The following is a 27,338-nucleotide window of genomic DNA, read 5'->3' on the forward strand; positions in this document are numbered from 1 at the left end:
ATTATTGTAAAAACATTAAAAAAATATGTAAATTAAAAAAAAAACAAGATGAAAGCTTTTTTAAACTAACTGCTTTCATCAGTTCATGTATAGGCTATGAACCGGTGTTTCTATTGGCAACATATATAACATTAACAATTAGAATTCTGTTTTAGTTCATATTTATGACTTATCTATATATATATATAATTTTTTTTTTTCTTTTTATATGAGGGAGAAGAAATGTGTCTTTTCAGTTTTTTGATATTTCACTTATAAGAAATAATGGACATTAAATATCCTGTATGGTTTGGAGAATAGGAAGTATAGGATGTAGTTTTATAGAGGACCAGATGCTGGTTACTAGATATAGAAACAGTTTAATGGTGGTGATGAGTAGGGTTTCAGTAGCCTGTTATTAAATTATTGTGTTCTAGAGCGTAAAATTTTTATATCAGGCATTATTGTGATTGGAGGTAACATCAAATGTGATTTTCAAAGTCCTCCTCAATATAAAGGAACAAAGGATGCATTTTATTGTTTTTGTTATAGTGAGCAACATGTTTTGTCTTGTGCTGTGTTTTGATATGTTTCCCCCTTGGATTGACGTAATAAATAAAACCAATTGAAAATTTCTGGTTGGCTTGTTTTAAGTGTTTATTTTCTCTTTTATCATTTCAGTTCCTAGTGAGAAAAAAACAGAAAGTCGACACGACGGAGTGAGACGATCGATAACTCCCAATCCGGATGGTTCCGAGACTGCTGTCCCTAATAGAAGACGTTCAACAACTCCTAACCCTCCCAGTTCTACCGAGCCTGTTTCTCCTGACACTGAACCTGGTGTCACTAAGAAACAGGTGGAGCACCATCGCCAACACAGCTTCCTCATCGCAGTCACGGGAAAGACTGGGCGTGCAGCAGAACAGAATAAATCCGAGTATGCTGTACCTATGAACAACACTGCTGTGAAACATCGCCTTCCAGGAGGTCAAGGTCAACCATCTGGTTCTGATTATGAAGGGAGAAAGCAGCGCCCCAGCGACCTTCAGTTGCCGAAACCAGACGATTCTGTAGATGGATATAATTATACCCTTTCGACACGTGACCAATATCGCCGTCCATCTATTAGTAGTCCTGACCACACTGGAAAACCATTGACTCCGAACTTCTCTCGTGGTGAAGTTCCAATCAGGAAGGATAGCTTCAAAAGAGGCAAAGACAAGGTTCCTGTGGATGTTATACGATACCAGGTTCCTCGCACCTCATCCACCTCCTCAGACTCCGACTCGATTGGACAAGGTGATCACAATCCTGCAAACTCCAAGTCTGGCTCCACCCAGTCAACGGCCCCAGTTCTTCCTCCAAAACACAGACGAACAAAATCTATCTGTCATGAAGATGCCCCCCAGAATCTGTCAGCTGACCATATTGATATTCGCCAACATGTTGTAATGAAACCCAAACCTAGTGCAGGACATAACTATGAAAACATAGAGAACATTTCACATACACCTGTACAGTCGGGTCTCGCTACACTCCCAAGGAACAAGAAAGGCAAGTCTGCTCAACAGATGCCACAGGCGGACAAGGCTTCTCGCCCTTCACTACACAACCGACAGGGAACTCAAGCCCAGTCTGGACAGATGGACAGAATCTTCCATTCCAGACAGAACTCTATCGGTGGCCAGACAGCTCACAGCCGGGATAGTTCCACTCACACATTGACAGATGATCGCCACTCCCGACAGAACTCTATGGTCAGTCAAATTTCAGATACACAGGGTTCTACCTCACAGGGTAGTATGCATAATGATAAAGTAAATGGCCAGTCAAATCCTGACAGTCACACTAGGAGGGAGCAAACAAAACCTAGTATTCCTTCTAACAAACCGCCAAAGCCTGCCAAACCAGAAAAGAAGCCAACCTTGTCTCAAAAGAAGAAGACATCAAATCCTCCTCCACCTCCTCCCACGAGGAGGTCCGAGCTCCAAGGGAGCAAGGAGGACCATCAGAGCTACATCAACAGGAATATAGTGGAGAGTGTGCTTCACTACCAGAATCAGAAATTGACCAGGCAGGGCTCCAATATCAGCAGTGTCAGCCAGAATAGCAATACCAGCTTTGATTCGGACAATTCAAGTGTTAGGAGTCACAAGGATGGCACCACGGAGATCCTGTTTGACACCTTGTCCCTAGACTCCGCTCACCGAGACTCTGGCTATGGCAGCAGTGACAGAAACAGTTCTAGTTCCACTGGTAGTACGACTCTGGATCCCTATGCACAGTACTTCATGAGTAAGAGCATGATTCCACCTAAAAACCTCAACACACAGGGTGTGGCAGAGAACCTGAAAAAATTCATCAACCATGGTTATGATGGTGATCGCCACTACGGACCTACGACCTACACTGTCGGGTCTGTGCAGCATGGAGGTCCGGTTACCGTCCAGCAGACAGCTGGTCAGAAGTATCCTCCGCCAGATGATAAGTATAATCCAGATCTGACCTATAGCCATGGGAAAACGAGTGTAGAGGCAGGCAAACCACAGTACCCAACTGTGGACAACAGTCAGATGTCTGGCAAACCTACAGACCCAGCTATGGAAAGGAAACAGCTATATGATCCTGCCATCGTCAAGTCTCACACTCAGGGAAAAGGTAAGTCATTATACAGGTTATATAAGTAAAATATCTATCACAAGATGCTTTATATGTGCTGTAATTGTTTTCATTTTCTCTTTAAATGTAGTATTTGTATCTTAATGGTCAGAGACTGTACATTAAATGCTGTATATTGTTTCTAAACATAGACAAATATTGATTATAATTGTGGGCGAAATGCGGTCTTTAATACCTCTTTGTTAGATAGCTACCTGTCTAGCCCATGAATATTTAAAGGTAGACATATTGTATTTTTAACCTGTCCGTAATTGGTTCACTGTCTGTATCGGGTTGTATTCAACCTTTAATCAGCCACTGCATCAAAAGGATTAGTAAGGTTATAGTATATGTTATAAATACACAAGTCCCTAGTGAACTCGATTCCCTTAACTAATTCATACAGACAACAATAAGCAATTTACTGCACCAAACCTCAGCAGGATAGACTGGTTGTACATGTCTGTAAGTCCTGTACATAAAGCGTTGTGCTTGGCTGGTGACATTAATCGACTCTATTGTAGTGTGTAATCGACCGTACTCAAAGACTTCCATTAAGAAGAAAGCAGAGATGAAGGAAACTACAGATATAACAAACTATTCTATATTTAAGGGAAAAAAATGATTTAATTAAATAAATGTTTCTGTCATTAAAATACAATATTGTCCCATTACTTACTATTTTTTCAGTTAGGAGTTGTTTGTTTATTTACTGAAATATCATTCGACCTCTGTTTGACCTTCAGGTAACCAAGTGTACCATATGAACCAGAAAATGATGCCCCAGGATGTGAAGCCAGTATCAGGAAACAAGTGTGGCCTCGAGGGATTCAGCAATACCTCAAACCAGAAATCAGAGAAACCTTCCGTGTATCATGAAGGTACCATATCCTACCTGTGTATCCATAACCTCCATCCCTCTGATCAGTTTCATTTTTGTAGTATGAAAATAAATCTAATAAATACATTCTTTAATCTCTGCTATAGTTGGTTTGCCTCTAATAAATAAATTCAGAATAGAGTCTTTAAATCTGTTGATTCTGAAAAAAAAATGTTATGACCACACAATAATTTGTTTTTAATGCAAAGACCTTAAAAGAAAAAAAAAATATTGGAGATACTAGCTAATTTGATATTCATTTACCCCACAGGAGTAGATGAATATGCGAAGTTGTGCCAAAAAGCTGAAGAGTTAATGGACCAGTGTGTTTTAGTGGAGACATCTGAAAATGGCTCCATGGCTCTTAACTACTGTAATGCTGCCATAGGTAAGAAGTCTCATTTTACCTGTACAGGTACATCTATATTATGATAAAATGAAAGTCTAGAAAAAACAATCGTTGTGTGTGAGCATATACTGCTTTAAGCACACACAAATTAAATTCTAAAATTGTGACGAAACATAGATCAGTATTGTTTAAATATTTTGAAAATTGCAAAAAGTAATACCAGTAATTGTTTCCCTTGTAGACTGTCTCAAGCAAGCGATGCGCATCAACTCGGTGTCCCAGCAGTCCTTTGTGTCAGCACAGAAAATGCACAACTCGTGCGTCCTCAAGTCACGTAGTCTACAGAAGAAGTTCTTGGTGCGACAGGAATCAATGTCTTCTACAACAAGTTCCGACAGTGCAAGGTCCTCTCCGTGTCCAATAAGGTACCAGCATAGTTCTTCTATAGCCTCCAACAAAAGTCAAAAACTCTTAGCAATATTTCTTCATTAACCAGTTCAGTTCTTCATAACAATGAAATGTTTCTTTGAACCTTTAATGCCATATTTCAACTGACCTTCCAATCTTGTGATTGGTCGCAATCTATCCAATCAGATTTAATGGTTTATATCAATAACATATCTTGGTGAAATATTTTATTTATTGTCCCATGTATATTTAGATTTTAGATAATAATATTAATGAGGTTGTGATATCTAGTAACAAGAAAGTAAAACCCAAGTATTAACTGACCCACTTCCTGTCTATATAACCCATGTTTTCTACTATTTCAGTGTCTCCTCATCTGATCATTCCAGTTCATCATCCCAATCTTATGGGGAAAATTGTGTTCAACAAAATGTATTAATCTCAAAACTGCAACAAAACAGTATCCACTCGCGTTCAAGTTCTCGAGACTCTGTAGACAGTGTTATAGAAAATAAAAATTACCGAAAGGAAAACAGGACTAATGTGAAAACTGAAAAACCAATTAGTGAATCATCTTCTAGTCACAGTGCTAACGAAAGGACTTCATGTAGCCAGAAGGGCAGCAATGATATGACTGTAGATATGTATGCAACTTTACCCCGAAAGGGCACACGGCGCAGTCAGAAGGTCTCTGGGTCGTCCAATCCAGAACCAGACTTTGCTAACAAACAAAGGTCTGTGAATGGTAGCGGGAATCCTAATGGAAGAACAGCTTCATCTGGATCAATAACGCCAACACCGTCTGATAACTGTTTTGATACAGATTCTAGTCTCACAGACGGAAATGACTACCATTACAAGATGCAGGTTCCCTCCCAGCAACAGGTCAAGGCAAACCGAGCAGAGATAAGGCAGCTTCCTCACAATAATACTAGTTCAGGTTCATATCACCCTCAAGGGTACTACCCCCAAGGGTACACATCGTCAAGGCAACAAGATTCCTCATACCCTCAACCCCAGACAGCTCACCCTACACAGCATCAACATGAGGTTTGTAAAACAAGTGCGCCCTCTCAGTCAGATAACCCTGTGCTGCCACCAAAGCCAGGGAAGTCCACCAATCTGGTCACACAGCCTGCCAAGTCCACATCAGACCTCGGCTCACGGGAGGCTAGTCCTCGCCCTGTCGAAGGAATGATGAAATGGGTGAGATCAACATCACATGCAACTCCTCGATCGGTTAAGAATAAGTCTAAACAAAATAGTGTAGCTCGTCAATCCAGCTTCACAGGCAACGCCCAACAACAGCCTGGACAAGGGCGATCCCACCAGTCAACAGTATCCCTGGCAACGAAACAGTGCGATGTTCAGCCTCAGCAGCATCTTGTCGACCATTCCTCTCCACATAGTAATCACTCAGGTACTAACCATTTCCCATATGTTAGCTTTGTGTACTGCCTCCCTCAATATAATGAGCAAGTTCAATCAGAAACTGAAGAAACTATGGTGTAACTATTGAAAATGTAATGCTTATGTATAAAGAAACAAGAAATTTTAATATACTTTAAATGACTTCATGTTGGTTCAACTAAGACTTCCTTCGGTCAACCACAGCAACTGTCATCTGCTCATTTGAAATCATGGCGGTGATTGGTTGCTTTTAATCCACTTATGTAATCACATTACATGGAACAGGCTGTCTATAGTAAATAGTTGATGATTGAACTTGCTCACCATAAACCAGCAATTTAAATTTCTTGTGCATCCTATAGGTTGATGACAGTCTTTTCTAAGCCTGAATCCAGTAATTGTTTCGACATTGTTGTAGCGTAAAGGTCCAAGACCAGCAAAATTGAAGAATTGTAGTTCTTTATAAACATCATTTATGAGCAGTTCCTCTTATTTGAATACATTCAAATTTCATTATAGAATCAATGACACTTATTTTTATTTGTTCTTCATAAAACTACACTAGACCAAGTTTTCAAAGTTTGAAAAAAATATATAAATAATAAAGAAAGTGGTGAGGTAAAGATTCTAGTTAGTGGAGTAGTAATTACTTCTGTCAATAAAAATTTGAATTATGAAATCAAAATTAAAAAAAAAAAACTTTATCAACATTGAATCTAGGCCTGGGAATGATTGTAGATTTCATTCTATTGAGGTTCAATGATATTATGTCATTGGAAGAATCTTGGAGGTTATATATGAAATCAAGTAATTAAGTAGACAAATTGAGGGAGACAGTGCTGGTGCTTTTTATGTCATATATAGGCTGGCTGGTCATGTTTACCCGTTAAATAATTAACAATGATCTATTTACCCGTTAAATAATTAACAATGATCTGCCGTATTTACCGGCTCCTTCAGATATGTATTTGGTTCTCGTGTGATAATCCTGTCTAACAGATTAAATCTCGGTAGTTTTAAAAAGCCTCTGGTGTAAACATTGCCAGCCAGCCACATATACTTTACGAGATATCTATACACATGTATTAAGAAGCTACCCAGGGGCACATCAGCTACATATATATGTTAATGTAGGAATAACTCTCACCTACAGAAACATCGCTCATAGATCCTGATGGACATTATCTTTTTGTATTTTAGTGAAAACATTTCGGAATATGAACTGGAGGCGTGTATATAATGTAAACAAGATTAAGTTATAATGAAAATGGTATTAGATCTATACTGCTTAGTCATGAAAGGGAAAACATGTTATGTTAGGAAGTATCAGTATATCTCGCGGGGTAAAAACTTTGGCATTCTTTTCAATTGTTATAAGATCAGCAGTTATATAAATTCATAAATATTTATTTTTCGTATTTAAGTTTCTGTCCATTTTTTTATTAACTTTTTATTGATTTTGATTAACACAGATTTGGTTGAAATTCTCACACATTATTTAGTACTCTGGGTAGCTTTACATCGAGTAGAATATATCGGCTAACAGTACCCATGTAGCAGCTGTATCGAGAGATGTAGCATGATTTAAATATATAATGTTCAGAAATTAACTTGCACGCTAGTTTTAAAATTGGTTGTTAATTGGATTGATACAAGATTAATGTTGATCAGAATGTAGCATGTTATCACAAGAATTGCATTTGAAAACTTTTTAAGTAAGAACAAATTCTCTCTGTTGTGATTTTAGAAATTTTGTGAAAATAATGCACTTCTTGTGACTGTCTGATACACAGATTTTCCTAAAGTTGAAGGGCTAGCACCTTAGCCTAAATGTGTGTTTAGCCTGCCTGATTATGCTTCTGTATATGTATATAAATTGACTGCCCTGTACTGAGCTTTACCTGTGTTTCTTTCCCTGTGTGACAGACTGCTCTAACAATGAGGCACAAAGCGCTGGATTCACCCCTGAACAAGTTCCCTCCACCCTCTCTAACATACCTGTAAGTACAAAATACCACTGAAAACAAAGCACACATAGTACTTTAACGAAGGTGAAAATGGAAGTGCTTTGGAAATTGATTAATTTGGCATTACAATAACATTGTCACTGGTTGGTCGTGGTTTCTGGTGACTGTACTATAGAGTATTTGATGTTGGTCTCGACCCGTTAGTCAGACTAGAACTGACCATGGTCAATGGAATGGCCTTTGTGTTGACCAATATAGTCGCAAATTCACTGAGTACAATAAAACCAGTCAATCACTTTTCTTATGAGTCACTTTTAGTTGCTTTATCTACCTGTTGAGTTGGTTGTGAGAACAAGTAACTTCTTTTTCTTTTCCATCTCCCTGGTTCGTTAACCTGACTACATTGATTAATTCACTAACTTTCATAAAGTCATGGTTCACTGATCAGGAGGCATTGAAGCAGAGTAAATATGTCTTGGGTGTAATTATCGGAAGAATGACTTAGCACTGTAGACAACAAAGCTAAGGGATATTGCGAGTTTAAGTCAAAAATACGATTAAAATGTTTGAGGTGGAAAACTGCACTATTATTGTCAAATAAAATCCAAGTTTGAAAAGGTTTATAACATAACAATTACACTTGCTGAAAGGAAGTTTGGGATTTATAGCTATTTATGGGAATTGAAGACATCGTTGTTAGTGGTTTAGTTGGTGTGTTATGAGAGCTAGAGAATGAACAGGTAATGTAGCGTAGGTATACACCTGAAGGTGTGAACAACTATAGAGTAGAGATTATCATCTTTCTGCTTGAAATATGCAGCTTAACTTGCTTCTGAGTAGCTGTTCTCCGATTCATTTCATGTGAGAAAATTTTTTAGTGTGTGATTTTAATCTTATGTTTATCTTAATGCATACCAAGGTTGTTGGTCATACTTATTGACTCAACTGTTAATCATGTTTGGTTTGAAATTAAAACTGGAGAAGTTAAAAAAAATCATTGTTAGTATTGGGTTTGAATACTGTAATTGAAACAGAAAGTTTATGTTCTATTTTTGTAATCATTTTCAGAACCATCAATGTGGAGGACAGTCCGGAGAGAACCGATCAGCAACTCCGCAGCAAATGTGTACAGACAATAACGAGGGTTCCTCCGAGTCTGAGGAGTTCCGGCCCAGTGTAAGAGACCTTGCCTCTCGGTTCGAAGGCAGCAAGTCAAATGTTCCGTCATGTCCCCACCCCAGGGATCAACAGGACAATTTCCCTCCCTCTGGGAATTTAGGTCGCCAACGAAGTAAATCTGAATCAGATTTTAGGACTTTGGATGTGAAGCCTAAATCTGTTTTATCGCGGAACAAACAGAAAAATAAAGCCAATCGAATGAAAAAGTCAGTGACGTTTAACGATAATGTTGCTTTAGTGGATCTGATGGACATCTTTGCTCCACCAGAGGGCGCTCCTGGCTATAATGACAATAATTCGGGCTATGTGAGTGACCAGGAAGAGCGCTATGACAGAGCCACTCGGTCTTATTCGGACAACGAACTTGAGGATGATGACAGTGTGGATTCCCCAACAGAAATTGCTCCTGGAGAGGTGGCATGTAGTCTTTGTGGTAAACATGGAGCACAGTATGGACAATATTGTGAGAAGTGTCATTTCTACCTAAGCCAGTTTCAGCAGAGACGTTAATGGTTGGGAATACCCTCGTTGTTACATTGTTATGAGTTTAAGGGGAAACCCCAACAGAGAATGTTGTTGTTGTTTTTGGAGGACTTTTTTCCTCTGCTACCCACTGCCATTTTCTAGTGCTGCTATATATAGGATGACGTATTGTCACATACAATGACATAAACTGTCTCATCCATTAAGACTCTTCAGCCAAACTATGTACATAACAATATGTACACTGTATCAACAATCACATCCTTAACAGGGCATTTACACGTGTCTCTAATGAGATGACACGAGAAGGTTGAACTAGTCACGTTAATGTTTGTTGTTACTGATAGCTTACTTTGTGTAACTATCAGTAAGTATAATAATTGTTTTTGTTTAGAATTGTGTTTTTAATTCAACAAGTTAAGATTCAATTTATCATGTGAACTAAATTGTTATCAATATCTGTCCAAAACGTTTGAAAACAATTTTGAATACTGTAAACGTACATATTTTCGTGGTAATCTTATTTTCACATGAATATCATTCCATTTTTTGGCAATTTTCATACTGAAATCATTTCTCTAAATAATGGTTTTGTTACTTGTAGTTTCTGTATTTTATAGGACAAGTATTATAGATGTGCCAATCCATTATTGTGCTAATCTGTTTAAATGTTGTTTTGCAATGAAATTTCAGAACGCCAAAACTATAGGGTTTACAGTAAAATAAAAAAATAAAATGAAAACATCTATATTGGAAATAGCCACAATTATATTACAATGTATACTCTTGTAAATGTTTTTATTTTTAAATTATAAAAAATTATCATAATGATGAAAGAATTTTTAACACTGTTGAGCTATAACACTATTTAGTCCCGCCGTGAAAGTGCTGTGTATATAAAGTTCTAGTGTAATAATGATATTGAACACTGACTGTGATAGCAATGACAAATTATGTAATAGATTTTTATCTTAAGATTCAATTTAAAATCCCAAGCCCGATATATTCCACATCATTATCATTCAAAATACAGATATTGAATTTTAATCAAAATAAGATTTTAAATAAATGAACATTTCAGGATATTTTTAAAAAGTTAATGTTTTTAATGCTTCAGTTTAATTTTAATATGTCTCTTGTTTATGTATTGCATTTTCCATTCGTAATTATTTGTTGGGTTCTTTTATTACAAATATGTGAAAATAATTGTCTAAAACTGCCACTAGTGTCACATATTTTAAGTGTAAATACTTGTACAGTGAAATTGTACAGTTAAGATTGATCTCAATAAATGTTTAATATTTATGGCTAATATAGCCATATATGTGTGTGAATTAACATGATTTTATATACTAGTAATTCATCATTTCTGATGAAGTATTATCACTAAATAGCTATGTGTTGTTCAGTTTTCTCATATGAAGTATAACTTCTTCCTCCATCAATACAAATACATATCATATTTTATAAATACAATGAAAAATAAATATATAAATCTATTTAAAACATGTCTGTTGTTGTTGTTGATGTGTAGACTGATATACGTGTACTGTATGTCTATTATTTATCTTCAAATAACATAGGAACAAAAATGAGGAAGAAAGACATTTTTGTGAATGACCTGTCCTGGACTGCGATCTACAGCTTGCACGATTGAGAAATATCCATGACTTGCCATATTGACAAATATTCCTGTCTTGTCAGCTTGAGAAATAATCCATGACTGCTGACCAGCTTGAGTAATATTCCTGATTTGCCAGATTGAATGATATCCAGGATTTGCCATATAGAGAAATATCATTGACTTGCCAGATTGAGAGATATCCATGATTTGCAAGACTGAGAAATAATCTATGACTTGCCAGATTGAGATATCCATTATATGCCAGATTGGGAGATATTCCTGACTTGCCAGATTGGGAGATATTCCTGACTTGCCAGATTGAGAGATATTCCTGACTTGCCAGATTGAGATATATTCCTGACTTGCCAGATTGCGAGATATCCTTGACTTGCCAGATTGAGATATATTCATGATTTGCCAGATTGGGAGATATTCCTGATTTGCCAGATTGGAGATATTCCTGACTTGCCAGATTGAGAGATATCCTTGACTTGCCAGATTGAGAGATATCCTTGACTTGCCAGATTGAGAGATATTCCTGATTTGCCAGATTGGGAGATATTCCTGATTTGCCAGATTGGAGATATTCCTGACTTGCCATATTGACAAACATCATTGATTTGCCAGATTGAGAGTTATCATTGACTTGCCAGATTGAGAAATATCCTTGACTTGGCAGATTGAGAGATACCCTTGACTTGCCAGATTGAGAGATATCCTTGACTTGCCAGATTGTGAGATATTCCTGATTTGCCAGATTGAAAGATATCATTGACTTGCCAGATTGGGAGATATTCCTGATTTGCCAGATTGAAAGATATTCCTGATTTGCCAGATTGAGAGATATCATTGACTTGCCAAACTGAGAGAAATTCCTGACTTGCCAGATTGAGAGATATCCTCGACTTGCCAGATTGAGAGATATCCATTACTTGCCAGATTGGGAGATATTCCTGTTTTGCCAGACTGAGAGATATCCTTGACTTGCCTGATTGAGAGATATCCTCGACTTGCCAGATTGAGAGATATTCCTGATTTGCCAGATTGGAGATTTTCCTGACTTGCCAGATTGAGAGATATCCTTGACTTGCCAGATTGAGAGATATCCTTGACTTGCAAGATTGAAAGAAATCCATTATTTGCCAGATTAATAGATATCCATGACATGATTTTGGGTGAAGAAATGTCATCTAAAGTGAATATTGTCATTCTGCATGTCAACTGTCAGTTGGACAATTTGGTAAAACTAATCAAAGATCCTTATGAAAGCTATCCTGGAAATAGTTAATCCATGCAATATAAAACTTGTCCGGGTCTGCAAGAAGCCCGAGTTTTCTCTGGCCCTGACACCATGTCCGGTGTGGGAGGCCAATTCCAGATTTGGTGTTAGGGCTAAAGGAAACTCAAAGGGCTAGGCTGCAAGATTTTAAAAACCTTGTTTAATGAATGGACGTTCGGGGGAACGGATAACTAAATACCAATACTTTATATACATGTCCCTTGAGTGATTAGGTATAAATCAGAAAACACTTAAATATAGAATACTGCTTTCTATGTTATAGGGAAACTTGATAAATAGGTCACGATGGACCTACCCTGTAGCACACCTTAGTCAGCGCATGGCTAAAGGGGAACAACTCTTACATTATTAATTGCTGAAAGAATTGTAATCTAACATAGGCAATCATAATTAAAATAACGGAATTTACAGGATTAAATTAATGACAGGCAATGCTAATATTCGATAGAGTAACTTACCTGTTAGTAATTTTTAAATTGTATAATTCAACTGCAAATCGACCCATCAAGCTTAACATTCACATGGATTTGACAGACTGCATAGTATATACAGAGACTGTATAGTCCATCGTATTTTGTTACCATGGGATATGCACGCGCACAACTCAATCACCAAAATGCACAAAATTGCGCAGGACATGCGCATCTATTACCCCAGGTTTCGCGGGCGTCTGACGTATGTAAGCCGGAGACCAGACTGTCGTGTTGTTGTATTCCAACTAGGTAAGTCGAAGTACCTCACCATCAGATTTAAGACTTTGTGAAAACATTTTGCGTGAATACCAATGTCTGGTTGTTTATGTTAATAAATTTGATGTGTTAGATTAGACAGACCATTTGTGAATACTTTCTCGGTATATTTTAAGTGGTTCGACTAAAATGTAACTACAGATGCAAGTTTGTCATTAAAGACAGCAGCTATTGTAAACTTAAGCAATTGATCTTTTTTTTTCAAATAGGCGATATTACCAAATGAGATTCAATAGTAAAAAGACTCTCAGAAGTTAGTTTACGGGGGGAAATAAAATAATAATTGAAAAATATTCCAGCGTAGACTACAAAGAAATTGGATCAGTATAACAATGTTTTTGTTATATTAAATACAGTCGGATATCTGCTGTACTGTTTATGAGAATAAACAATTGTCATTGTCATTTGTCATTGTATAATTTTGTTGTGTGACTCGCAGAGTAAACCATTATTTGATATGGGGAGATCAAAGCAAACTGCCCGGAAATCTACCACAGGAGGAATAGTTTATCGGTCCATGATGCTGAATTCTCGAAAAACAATTTGCGACGAGGCATCTTTGAAGAAACCTCACCGCTTCCGACCAGGAACTGTAGCTTTGAGAGAAATTCGTATGTACCAGAAAACCACTGAGCTCCTCATTCGGAAGCTTCCTTTCCAAAGACTGGTCCGGGAGATAGCATTGAAAATCTCGAAGTTCAACTACAAGTTTAAGGTGGCAGCGCTGGCCTCCTTACAGGTTAGTGGTAATGTTTAAATACGCAAAAAAAAAAAAAAAAAAAACCACCAACAAGCAAAAAAAAAAAAAAAAAACAACCAAAAACCAAAAACCAAAAAAAACCAACAACAACAACCTATAAACCTTAATTCTAATTCGACAAATACCGTCCTTTCAGGCAAGTGACGACTTTATTTTAAACATACAATGTGATCCGAAGACAAGCGTGCAAGTTTTCCATTAACATGATCCCATCGGCTAACTTAATGACAAGACATTATATAGGTCTACTGATCCATTATGTACGCCGATAAATATCCACCTATATCATCAATTTAGGAGCGAAACGCAAACCAGACGCCACTTCTTAGCTGGCCATCGCCGCTTTAGTTTTGTTTAGACTGACTGAGGGTTTCGATATCCTGACATAGCCATTGTGTTTCGTTCATTGTCGTGCGTACGATACGTCCGCTTCTCGTGCGCTTCCCGTGCGCCGTTCGTAAATTTTTCTGTGCTTTTGCTCAAAATTCCTATAAATGACTCCGAGATGGTCCTCACAAAATGAGGTTATTTTCCGGGTCGGTCCGAAATCAAAGAAGGTCGTCATGGAAACCGTCTTGATAAAACATTTTAAACTTCTTCAATGAGACTAGTGCCAATGAACTTTAAATTGGTATAGATGCTAAAGAAAGGAAGCAGACAAAATGTTATTTATCTCTCATAGACCTGAGAATTTGTAACTGTATATATATTTGGACTTGCCCTATATAGCTCCTTTTCGGACGTTTTAGTGAAATACACCCCTCGGTGTTCATAATAGAGAAAAGAGGAAAGTTCTCCATGACGAAAAAGATCGACCACCACCTTCGTGTCACGATTGGAAAAAAAAATCCGGTAAGCATACAAAATACATGTATGCTAATATGATCGCTGAAAAAAAAATCTACAACATATATATATAAATGTTTTTTTCTTTTCAAAACATTACAAAGTTATGTATTATGTCATCTAAAAATTACGTCATATCGGCGATATGGGAAATCGAGACTAAAAAATACATTGGGGAATCGTGGATTTCGCTACCACTTTTGTTACAAAAAAGGAGAGTTATCCCCCCTTGTACTAACCACTATACGGGTATCAATGAAACATTGCACGGTAACTCCCGTAATTGTTGTAGGTCATTTGTATGTTCAGACATAACTGGGTATCTTTTACATATATAAAGCTATCTCTAAATGTAAGTAAAATGTTCATCAGTTGAGAAGTGACAAAAGAAGACCATATATATTTTGTACTAACGTTTTCAATGTATGAACTCTTCAGGCGCATAGTGAGCGAATACATTACAGTGAACGTATTATCTATTCAATGGATTCTATTTGTGAACTATATAATGTTATATGTGTTCCTGCCTTATTTGGTTCCTTGATTGTAAACTAAAATTATTGTATTTTGTAGTACGATAGTATTCATAGTCTTGAGACCATTAGGTGGATCATGACAGTTGTGCATCCCATGATTACGCCCGCATAGATATTCAATATCATCAAATATAATAACAGAATCCTAAAAGAGTATATTATTATATTTATGCCAACTAGTTGATTTCAATAAATAATCAGTAATTGGTAAAAAAAACGTTAGTATGACAATTTGAGAAAAGTTGACTAGCCGACGAATAAGTCTACACGGGTTAGCCACACGCTGACCTATGTCTGGTTAACTTGCAGGATTTTTTTGTGTGTAATGTGAAACTTAAAAATTCGGAGACCTTTTCTGAAATTATTTTTTTTGTGAAACAGTTATATCATTGTATTGTTGTGTCGTGCAAAGGCTTTTTCTTGTAAAAAGTGAAGAAGCTCAATTGAGACAGTTTATTTGGTTTTACATGAATATAAATAGCCGTTTTTATCATGAAAATTATCAATATATATATTGATCATTTGAACAAAAACAAGCATGGTACGACATAGACACCTAATACAATCATATTATAACACACAAAGAAAAAAAAAAAAAAAAAGTTCTCTCATTCTATAGTTTCTGATTATATACCAATTATAAACTAGGTCATCTAACTCAAATAATTTTATATCGAATTATCTGTTTTTAATGTTTCTGTAACTATCCCTTAACAAGGATGTCGTATCAAAACATTAGATGAGGGGTTCATCATTGATTACAAACGGTTTGGTTATTCCTCAACTAGTGTACCGAAGCACCTTGTTTAAGGCCCCCACAATTATCAGGTGATGGAATGATCGAATATACGTCCGTGACCCACGTCCGTCCTTATACAATGCTGTAAATAATAAAATAGCGCAAACGAAGGGAGGTAACTCTGGTATACTGGTGTGTCCGTCGTATGACCGAACTCGTTCTCAATTTGAAAAAATAGGATGATGATAATCGCAGAATATGTTTAAACATGAAAACAATGTGACAGTTATATGATAGGATCATCGATAACGTCTTCAAACCTGGTGGCCATGATTGTAGGTGTCGCGTTTACTAAATACAGTATTAATTACATGAAACTATATCTCACTTACCATTTCAGGTGATTAGAAGTTGTATTACAGTTAAAAATTGAACGTTTATTATGTGTTGATATTGCGTCCCTTTGGTATTATACAGGAAGCGTGTGAGGCATTCCTTGTCGGCCTGTTTGAGGACACCAACCTTTGCGCCATCCACGCCAAGAGAGTCACCATTATGCCCAGGGATATCAAGCTAGCACGGCGTATCCGAGGAGACTAGCTACCAAACGACGTTTTTAAGGCTTTATCCAAATGATATTAGTGTTGTATATTCATTTTATTTGTGTTATAAACTTTAAGCTGAAATGTTTTGACAAGTAATTCCATTGGAATGAAAGATGTTGGCGGTTACCTTGGCGAATGTTTAATTATAAGATGATTGGTTTCTGTGTGTTTAACTTTGTATTTTTCGTTTTGATTTAGTTTTTTTTGTTGTTGTTGTTGTTTTGTTTGTTTGTTAAAAAGTGTTATTGAATCCTTCTGAAACTACATAACATCATTGTGAAATTTCATTTAGTACAGTGTACTTGACGCATTATCATTGGCATTAACGCTTTGGTTTTCACAGTTCTAATATCAGAAATATCAAAATGTGTACATATGTGTCTGGTCAAAATGTTGGGATAAATTCTCTTGTGTTGCTTTTCATGATATACAGAGGTCAAAGGGAAATTATACTAAAGGCCCATCAAGACATATTAAAATTCCAAAGTTACTGATGTGCTGTGAAATAGATTTAGACCTTCCTGGTACAATTAAAAAACATTGTGTGCTTTGTTTTAAAAAGTCATTTTGCTGAAAAATACGATTGCGGTGTTTCCTTGCTTATTCTTTCGGGAAGAAGATCGTTTTTAATGTTATGGTACATCTCCGACATATTTCAGAATACCAATACCAATAAATATTGTGGAATAACGTAGTTTGTTGTTTCTATTTAATGTGTGACTTCTGGTTTCATGGATAGACGTCGCATAAATTTTGCGTCTATTTTTTGAACTTCGAATACTGCTTAAATGTTTATGTTGATGTTTTCCAATTCAAAGTATTTTCATATATTCGTTTTTATATTGTATATACGTGTAACTTTGTGAGAAGTGGGCAGGATAGCTATAGGGATTTTCATATTTAAAACTTCTCAAATTCCACCAGTGGGATTCAGCTCAAACTTGCCGGAAATGGTATGGTCCTGACCAAGTGTTCTTATTTTTTGGGTCGGTTCAATCTTGAAAAACACATTTTAAACTTCGCCAGTTCCACTGATGACATTGAGCTGGGAATTGGTGGAGATGCTTAGGAAGGAAACCCAGCAGAAGTGTTGTTATTTTCCAACCTCGTAATATATTCGACATCGCAGCCAGGGCGATCATTTTTTAACATGATTGCGCAATCGTGGATTTCTTGAGCGACATATATTTTAATCTTCTGAAGTTCCACTAGTGGTATTTAGCTCAAAACTTGCCTGAAATGATCATGAGATGGTCTTGGCCATGTGTTGATATTTTTCGGGTCGATCCGAAATCCAATATGGCGGCATAGCCACCATCTTCCAAAAGAAAAGTTTAAAACTTATCAAGTTCCGCCAGTGGGATTCAGCTCAAGCTTGCCTGAAATGATCCCGATACTGAGACGGTAAAGTATTTCTTTTACTGTCTAAGATCCAAGATGGCTGCAATGGCCGCCATTTTGAAAAAAAAACACACATTACAAACTTCTTCTAAAGTTCCACCAGTTGGTTTCAGCTCAATCGTGCCTGAAATTATCCCGAGATGGTTCTGATCAAGTGTTATTATTTTTCGAGTTGCTCAGTCATACAATATTACATAATCCAAGTTGTTTTCAGTCCCACTATACTGCTACTAAGTATGTATACTACACAAGTAATAGGGTCTGTTAAAGTCAAATCGCCGTTAAGGCCCACTAGGCCTCTTGCAGTTTTTCAGTGACTTTTTGTCATCTAAAATGTTTAAATCTATACACATTACAACATTGCACCGTTTTAGCAGGCGCCACTACAAACATTGCTACTTAATAGTATCAAGAGAAAGTAAAAATAGAATTGTAAAATTCAACATCAATATCGCTTTCATAAGTATTCAACGGTTTAATGATGCCCGGTTGCCTGTGTTCAGAAATTCCGGAACACTCGGACGCTGTCTGCAAAGGTAAGTCAATATCTACATCTTAAATGAAACTAGTAACTATCAAGTCAGTAGTGTTTTCATCTATACGATATCCTAGAATCTATCGGGAAGCACGGCGACAAAACTCGTACTGTCAAATTCCAGGAAGTGCGAGACAAGAACGACTCAACAGCTGTATACTGCGTTATGCTTTGTGGGAGGACAAAACCTGACCGTGATTATGAAAATGTTTGTAAAGGGCGATGTTTCGGAGCAATCTAGTGTTTGAACACTGAATTTTACTTCTTGTTTTTATTTAAGGTGCTTCAGTTTTAATAACGTACCCTGTCGGACGTATCGGTTCTCGGTATATTTGAGATGTTGAAGTGTTTATTATAACCTCGTGTTAATTACTGGGTGATAATGTAGCAATACCTAGACAGAAGCTTTTCGGCTCTTGTCCCAGTCCAAAGTAGAAGAAAACGTTTTTCTGCTGTGGCCTCGCTCTAAGTTGCATTCTTCTTGGAATTGCTAACACCTCTAAAAAGAAGAGATTCCGATCCTGACAGGGATTTAGCTTCGATATGCTGCCTTTTCGAAATAAAAAAACCCAGGAGTCATTATCACAGCACTTGGAAGCTTTAAAAAGCGAAGTCACATAATCATGGCACTGTTTAGTAGCTTGTTTTTCGTGTATAAAGTCCCATTTAGTCTGTTAAGCTATAACAGCCGGCTCCCTTAGGTCTACTTTCAATCTTCAGAAGAACTAGCTCCCAAATATCACAATTACAATCTTGCTGGTAACCATTTCTACTGCCTCGTTTAGTCTAGTAGTAACTAGCTCCGCATTGTTTTTAATTTGTCTCCTGGGCGACGGACTCAAAGATCGTGGACATGTCATCTTCTTCAGGAGAGCATCGTATTGACTACAATCTGAACCATTCCGTTGGGGGATCACGTGACAAGAATTCATAGACTAGTGTTTTTAGCTCGCCTGTCCGAGGGGCAGATGAGATTATGCCGTGGCGCGACGTCAGGCGTCCGTCCGGTGTCAACTTTCCCAATTAAACTAATTCTTTTGGAAAATGCCCATGGTACTGAAATTAGGTCTGTATCATGTTTGAACAAAGGGGTACCAAGTTTGTTCAAGTGAATAACATTGGCCTTCTTTCAAGGTCACAAAGATAAAAAAAAAAAAAAAAAAAGGCTGAAATCTTAAAACGAGACCTGAGCGATATTGGACATGTTCGGGTGAAGGGCTACGGTCAAATATTCTAAAATATTTAGAGAAGGATGAAATGACTTTGGCCATCATTCAAAGTCACAGGGTTCAAACTGGCTAAAATCTTTAAACGACTTCTTTTCAATATTAAATTAAGAGGCCAAAGGACCCAATATTAGGACAGTAGCATGCTGGAGGTGAAGGGATATCAATTTTGCTTAGATAAATAACCTTCACTTACATTCAAGGTCACAGGGGTCAAATGTGTAAAATTATTAAGCAAAGATTTCTGATACTGGGACAGAACTATGCTTGAATGAAGGACTAAACATTTATCTAAAAAAATAAATCTAACCTATGGCGATATTTGAATGAATTGGTTATCAGCATATTATCTGTACAGCGAGCGATTCAGGTCTATTGGGCCTATTGTTTAAACGAATTTAAGTTTACATCGAGTCCGTTGTACTAGGTACACCGGTACTTAAGAACGGGACTAATTTTCTTTTTACATATTAGTGTTCCTTTGACAGAATGAAAAAAATGACCCCAAGGTCCGACCCCTATATCACTTAGGTCACAGGAACGTGTCATCCCCGGTGGTGTACAGCATAGCCACGAGGACACACGTTACAGAAACACTCCATACCATACACGGAAACTACACAAACATCACACTGATACTTCACGCTGTTCAGAAACAACCCACAATTGATACAGTATAAATACCAGTATAAACACGTCCTACATTAAAAAATAACAACTTTACATTTTGCACAAACCTCCCGTCCAAATTAGCTGTATGTGCTGGTACTACATTCTCTCTGATATACAGTGGAACCTCGGAAACTCGAATTCGGAAAACTCGAAAAACTCTGATAATATGTATATGTAAAGAGGGACAACTCCGTTTATTGGGGATGCCTCACCTAAATTTTCTATAAGATATAGAACCCAAATAAATAAATCAATAATGAATAAATGCAATATTTGGTTGAGAGTACTTTACTGAAGATGAAATCGTTTTAATGTTAAGTTGACGCCTGGTATAAGGGCATGTTACACAAACCCCGATTATAACCTCAAATACATAAAAACACGGCAAAATATGAATAAAAAGTGAGGTCAGGTATATAACGTGACCTGAAGGGTATGGATCAGTGACAATATGTCTGACACATGACCTGTATGAGATGGACCAGTGACCTAGGTCTAACACGTGACCTGTAGGAGATGGACCAGTGACCTATGTCTAACACGTGACCTGTATGAGATGGATCAGTGACCTAGGTCTAACACGTGACCTGTAGGAGATGGATCAGTGACCTAGGTCTAACACGTGACCTGTATGAGATGGATCAGTGACCTAGGTCTAACACGTGACCTGTATGAGATGGATCAGTGACCTAGGTCTAACACGTGACCACTAAAACTTATCTTTAATGGACGATCTTAGCTGAGCAAAACACAATATAATCAAACTGAATGAAATTAATACTCTCTTCACAAACATACTAGAAAATATGTCACATTTAAATGCATGATTCGTAAGAGGCCACTTATTTTGAGATCTTATTTTTTCGTCTTTCTAAAAACTTTCTTCTTAATGCTTCCCTTGACACGGCCTCACTTTTTTGGCCAATGGTTGACCATTCGGGCTTTGAGGAAGGCTTTATGTTATGTCCGCTGGTCTTAAGTTGAAATTCGGGCTGTGAGGAAGGCTTTGGGTTCTGTCTTCTGGTCTTTAGTTGAACATTCGGGCTGTGAGGAAGGCTTTGGGTTCTGTCCCTTGGTCTTTAGTTGAACATTCGGGCTGTGATGAAGGCTTTGGGTACTGTCTTCTGGTCTTTAGTTGAACATTCGGACTGTAAGGAAGGCTTTGGGTTCTGTCCCTTGGTCTTTAGTTGAACATTCGGACTGTAAGGAAGGCTTTGGGTTCTGTCCCCGTGTCTTTAGTTGAACATTCGGGCTGTAAGGAAGGCTTTGGGTTCTGTCCCCGTGTCTTTAGTTGAACATTCGGGCTGTGATGAAGGCTTTGGGTTCTGTCCCCTGGTCTTTAGTTGAACATTCGGTCTGTGAGGAAGGCTTTGGGTTCTGTCCCCTGGTCTTTAGTTGAACATTCGGGCTGTGATGAAGGCTTTGGGTTCTTTCCCCTAACCGGGGGCCGCGGTGGCCGAGTGGTTAAGGTGTCCCGACACTTTATCACTAGCCCTCCACCTCTGTGTTGCGAGTTCGAAACCTACGTGGGGCAGTTGCCAGGTACTGACTGTAGGCCGGTGGTTTTTCTCCGGGTACTCCGGCTTTCCTCCACCTCCAAAACCTGGCACGTCCTTAAATGACCCTGGCTGTTAATAGGACGTTAAACAAAAACAAACCAAACTGTCCCCTAACCGAGACATACTACTCCTGCGTATCGCTTAGCATTTTGGGAGTGGGACGACTGGTTTGCCCTTTGTCAGTATAATATGACCGGGTGGGGTGTCCTGTTGGATGTCTTCGGCAGTATGCTTCAGTGAGCTAGCACTATAAAGTCGGCATCAGTTCAGCGCTACCGTCGTCCCATACAACCTACAGTTAGGATTCTTCTTTATAGATGTTAAGGTTTGAATAAACAAAAATCCCGGAATATTCCGAAGGGAAAATAAATTGTATTAGTTTTCCGCATATTTTGATAGGGAACTGAGCGCCAATGCAATATGTGGTTACAAAGCGCTCCAAGTAAAATACACATGTCATTAAGTACAAAGTAATACAATTACATTAATTAAACTGTTATATTTGGAACTTAGCGCTGAACATTATATGGTTTCATCTAACATGTGCTTATTTAATCTAGTTACATGATCTGATAGACTGCAAATATCTGGTGCTTTTTGACGTGGCCATGAAGGTCCCAGGGCAGTTACTGTAGACTTCCTGGCGGGTTGGCAGGAACGTCATAACTCTGGAACTGTGTATCAAAGAGTTGGATGTCGTCACTCCTAAATCCAATTACACCGGTATACATTGTAGTTTGTATGTGAAGCATTGTTGTAATAGCTTGCAGTGATGAACATTGTAGATGATCACAGTCTATCGATGCGTATACATGTACTTACTTGCCCTGAGGCTATCCTACTTTTGTCGTAGACTGTAGGGAATTAGTGTCAACCCCATTCCCATGATTTTGATCTACAAGCAAGATCAGTCTATTCTGATCGTTTAAAGGTATATCATATTGGATAACTATCGGCTGTCCAGTCGACATCATTTCATGACACACAAATAGCAGCAGCCCCAGTATTAAAAAAAAAAAAACACGCGCACGCACGCACGCACGCGCGCGCACACACACACACAAAACAAGCGAGTAAGGAATGTGCAACTAAGGTATTTCAGACGCGTTAAACAATATTTATACCCGGTATGTATCGGCACGAATCCAAATCCCCGACATATGACAAACAAAAAACAAGCTTATTCAATATGCTACATCTACGTTACGTTATTGCCAACCTCCCAATATTTGAGTTTTTTTTTTTTATTTATTTAAAATGAATAAATCTATCGTATTTAACTTCGGTCTTCTAAACTTCAATTTTCATGACGATATTATCACTATTTTTTTTTTTTATTTGTAGGTGATAATTGGAAATATTTGAATTTCTACATCGTGGGTAATATTTTATGAGTGCTTGTGACCTGTCGCGGATGCAGCACATGGCTGGACTATATTAATAATGGACAGGTGTTTATGAACTCTGACGTGCGTACCTACCATATTGAAATCTAAGGGTTTTTAAATCGCATTATCGTATGAAGGCGTGTATGGTGATTGCATTAGCATGTTAAAACAGTACCAGGTTCCTACGTCTGGGGCGACGAAGGTGACAAGGATCAGACTCATATTTGGTTTATCGGCGTAAAGTCCGTATTTGATTGGTGCCGAAGGAGCAAACCTGTCATTAATACGAATTTTATCTAAGCTTACCATGGGCTCCCTAAGGATGGAAATCTCCGTTTCATCAACGCTGAAACCATACAGTAAAATGCCACGTCCTATAGTGTAGTAATAATGAAATCAAAATATGCACTTAAAGTGTAATAAAAAAAACTGCATTGACCCTCTACCGAATGTTCAATGGGAGAAGACACGTTACTATCAAGAAAGAGAAATATCGAAATTGTCATGCTTATTATACCGCTACTAAGCTACCTGATACCAACAGTCGACCAAAGGAAGGAGAAGTTTTGTTCTCGTGGGTAGCCATCAATCTACTGATTCTGATCATTTCGCCCTCGCTGTAGTCTATATTACATCGGTCTTTTTCGTCACAAAATTTGCTCCAAAATAGTTCCTGACCATGCTATATTTGTATCGTCTATCACCTTTCATGGAGCAAAAGCTTATTGTTGTCATGATAATGGAGGAAGACGTTCCTTCCGTTAGACGGTATGATGTGAGTGGGGGAAATTGAAGATTCATCAAGCCATTATTCGAGTCTCTCCATACTTTTCGTACATCTAGTTCTGCATTATGGATATTATGTTATTGTATATATGTGTGTGGAGATTTGGAAAAGCAAGAATATACTGAAGGAGCGATCGTTTTTGTCACGAGAATCCGGTTATTTTATTAGTTGCATGTAGATGATAATTAAAATGTTTCCTTCGGCGGCCATGTATTTGTACAGAGACCTATATTAGTATATATAGGTCTCTGATTTGTATAATGTGACGTACAAGATATTAGTGACATCAATGTGACGTAAAAGATATTAGTGACATCAATGTGACGTATACAAGATATTAGTGATATCAATGGTTTCTACTCCCTTGTTAGCACTTTCATAAAAACCGAGTAACCGGAACTAGACTTGGTTACTATTTTACGAGTAGTCAACTAGGAGCTTTTGCCAAATACCAGGAACTGTATGTGTTGTATATAAAGCTATAGTTATCAAAATACCACTATAATGTTTTAATAGAATCATTCTGTAATGTCGTAAGACAGATGCAATGAAGTTGGAACATGGAGGGCGCCTAATGGTTCATGTTAAAGTCTTGAAACATAATAAGGGAATCGACTGGAATGTTGGAATGTCGTGAATGTTTGTGTCTTTGATGTACGTCTCGTTTGACAAATACTTTTATACCACTCTACATGTCCTGTAGTTGTAATTCCCGTCTGCTTCCACAACACACACCATTTTCAGGGTCGACGTTGGCACAGAATCTTGGCCCAAATTCCAATCACACGGTCCTGTGGGCGTCTGTGTTAATCTTAGTGTCAGAGTTTGGCTATTCACAGGGTCGACACATCAAAACATATGAGGTTTAAATACTGACTAAACACCAGGAATCTTTATATTGATTACGAGTTCCTAATTATACGCGAAGCATCCCGTTGGCACCAGACATCTGAGGTAAATCACCAAGATTCCTAAAAACACACTCAAAATAACAAGCCTTTTTGCGTCTGGGTGTCGATGTCCTCAAAATTACTTGCGCAGGTCGTGAAGATCGAAATGACTCGCTGGAATGAAACCGAGATCATACCACAGGTGCCTGACTCGTTTTATAAAATAATAACATATAGAGTACATATAAGTGAGAATATATAATTCTCATTTATATGTACTCTATATGTTATTATTTTACAGGTGCCTGACTCGTTTTATAAAATAATAACATATAGAGTACATATAAATGAGAATATATAATTCTCATTTATATGTACTCTATATGCTATTATTAATTCTCATTTATATGTACTCTATATGTTATTATTTTATAAAACGAGTCAGGCACCTGTGATCATACCAGAGCTATGAGACATTTTGAGAAGATTTTTTATGTACACTTGTATTTAGACGATCGGGAAATATCCATCTTTCAAACGATAAACAAACAAAATATATATATATATATATGTGGTAGCGCGACAGTTGCCGTTCACCGTGCGGCTTTGATTCTTCCTTAGAGTGCTCGTTAGTAGATGGATCGAGTCCAATTATGTAAATCATATTAATCTTGAAGTCCATTTTCTTCTCTAAAGATGAAGGCCTTTTTACCTTATTGGTCTGTATCATCCTGGGCCAATGGATCTCGGCGTTGTGTACAAATAGCCGGTATATGTCAAAGATAGAAAACAGAGGTAAATAATTACATTGTAATAGATTTGGTCTGAATATCCATGCATTGGCTAAATAAGATCTGGCTGCATCTAAATGCTTTTTATGGGGAACATTAGTAGAGTCTAATCGATATAGCAGACATAGACAAATCTTTATAAACCCTAAATTTCCTTAAGAACGGGTAAAGAGAGTTGTTTCTACTGTATTGCCAGAAACAAATGGTGCCATCCGTCAAAGACGGATTGAATTGCCTGAGCACAGCGAGAGGTCCCAATATGATAGATCTATATCATTATACAATTACATTCCTAAAGAATAATTGAAGATATTTTAATCTAAATTAACATTATGTGACGCAAAGGAAATTGGTTGTTGCACCATCTAGGGCGGTTGCACCTCAGGATGAAAACGATACCACTTAGAAAAATGGAAGAGGGATCATCTATATAGTTGTCTGTTCGTCTAAACATATTCAAGAAAAAAATACCTTAAGGACAAAAGAATTGTCTGTAAGATCAAATCTGTATTGTTTTACATTTAGCCGTCATTTAAGTGATATCACTAAACGGGATTTATTAATAAAATGGTGCCCCGTATCAATTATGTGAATATATATATATATATAGGGTCTAGTAAGTAATAACGACGGTATAAACCAATATAGGTACTGGATCCTAACAAACAAATGTTGGATGCGTATTACTAGAAATAGATATATGTCAAGTAGTAATAACGACAGTACAGACAAGTAAATTGTCGAATTTTCGAGACAATCTTCCCCTTTATCAAGACACAGGTAAATTACATACGATCACATATATACATAGAACATGGACCAGTTACACAAATATAGTAGGTATAAACAACGAAAAATATCGTATTGTTGTAAAAATGATCCCCCTCGGCCGATACTTAATTCGCCGAGGGCCTATTATGATTAATAAGGAAACATCTTTGGTGGTGTATAGATGCTAAAAGTAAATGAATGAGGAAGTAAATGAATTCATTTATTCATTTACTTTAAGCATCTATACACCACCAAAGATGTTTCCTTATTAATCATAATAGGCCCTCGGCGAATTAAGTATCGGCCGAGGGGGATCATTTTTACAACAATACGATATTTTTTGTTGTTTATACCTACTATATTTGTGTAACTGGTCCATGTTCTATGTATATATGTGATCGTATGTTATTTATCTGTGTCTTGATAAAGGGGCAGATTGCCTCGAAAATTCGACAATTTACTTGTCTGTACTGTCGTTATTACTACTTATATATATATATAGGTATACATGCATGTTTATATGGATATTAATAATGTATAGCCCCGTGCTTATAGATCTACATTTATATAATATTTTCTAAACCGCTATTCCTTTGTCAGATTATTTTCTGTGGGGAAATTGAATACCTTAACATAATCTGACAAAAAGCGCCGACGTATGACGTTATGGGAGGAAGCCTAGAACAGATAAGTCAGTGATACCCAGTTCATTAAACGCGTAGTAAGCATTGGAATTCGGAAGGGAGGCGCTGAGGTCAGAAGGTGTGGAAAAAGTTTCATTCATAATTTTTCTTTGTTGCAGTGTGAAGGAAGACTCCCGAGGTACCAAAGTATCCGAATGAATTT

The 27,338-nt window shown here is 37.4% G+C and overlaps 2 protein-coding genes across 4 annotated transcripts in view; both read left to right on the forward strand.

Moving 5' to 3' along the window:
* Positions 1-10,048, forward strand: part of LOC117334749 — a 38,638-nt gene extending 28,590 nt beyond the window's left edge. Inside the window, exons 12-18 of one of the 3 annotated variants that reach the window (XM_033894547.1) lie at positions 661-2,637; positions 3,384-3,518; positions 3,789-3,905; positions 4,108-4,291; positions 4,640-5,694; positions 7,611-7,684; positions 8,720-10,048. In XM_033894547.1, coding sequence (XP_033750438.1) covers positions 661-2,637; positions 3,384-3,518; positions 3,789-3,905; positions 4,108-4,291; positions 4,640-5,694; positions 7,611-7,684; positions 8,720-9,340 — 4,163 coding nt within the window. In that variant the 3' untranslated portion in view covers positions 9,341-10,048. The remainder of the gene's footprint in view (positions 1-660; positions 2,638-3,383; positions 3,519-3,788; positions 3,906-4,107; positions 4,292-4,639; positions 5,695-7,610; positions 7,685-8,719) is intronic. The other 2 variants (XM_033894555.1, XM_033894564.1) reach the window with 2 other exon arrangements.
* A 2,840-nt stretch (positions 10,049-12,888) lies between these two features.
* LOC117334770 (histone H3.3-like) lies at positions 12,889-17,160 on the forward strand. Its single transcript, XM_033894572.1, has 3 exons — positions 12,889-12,959; positions 13,426-13,725; positions 16,345-17,160. Exons 2-3 carry the CDS (start codon positions 13,444-13,446, stop codon positions 16,465-16,467), a joined length of 405 nt encoding a protein of 134 aa, XP_033750463.1. The 5' UTR covers positions 12,889-12,959; positions 13,426-13,443; the 3' UTR covers positions 16,468-17,160.
* The last annotated feature ends 10,178 nt before the right edge of the window (positions 17,161-27,338 follow it).

This window comes from Pecten maximus, chromosome 1, assembly GCF_902652985.1.
Source record: "Pecten maximus chromosome 1, xPecMax1.1, whole genome shotgun sequence".
Taxonomy (NCBI): domain Eukaryota; kingdom Metazoa; phylum Mollusca; class Bivalvia; order Pectinida; family Pectinidae; genus Pecten; species Pecten maximus.

Coding starts and splice junctions, on each gene's coding strand:
- LOC117334770 (XM_033894572.1), top strand. CDS start 13,444: ATGGGGAGATCAAAGCAAACTGCCCGGAAATCTACCACAGGAGGAATA. Junction 13,726..16,344: donor CAGCGCTGGCCTCCTTACAG/GTTAGTGGTAAT, acceptor GGTATTATACAG/GAAGCGTGTGAGGCATTCCT.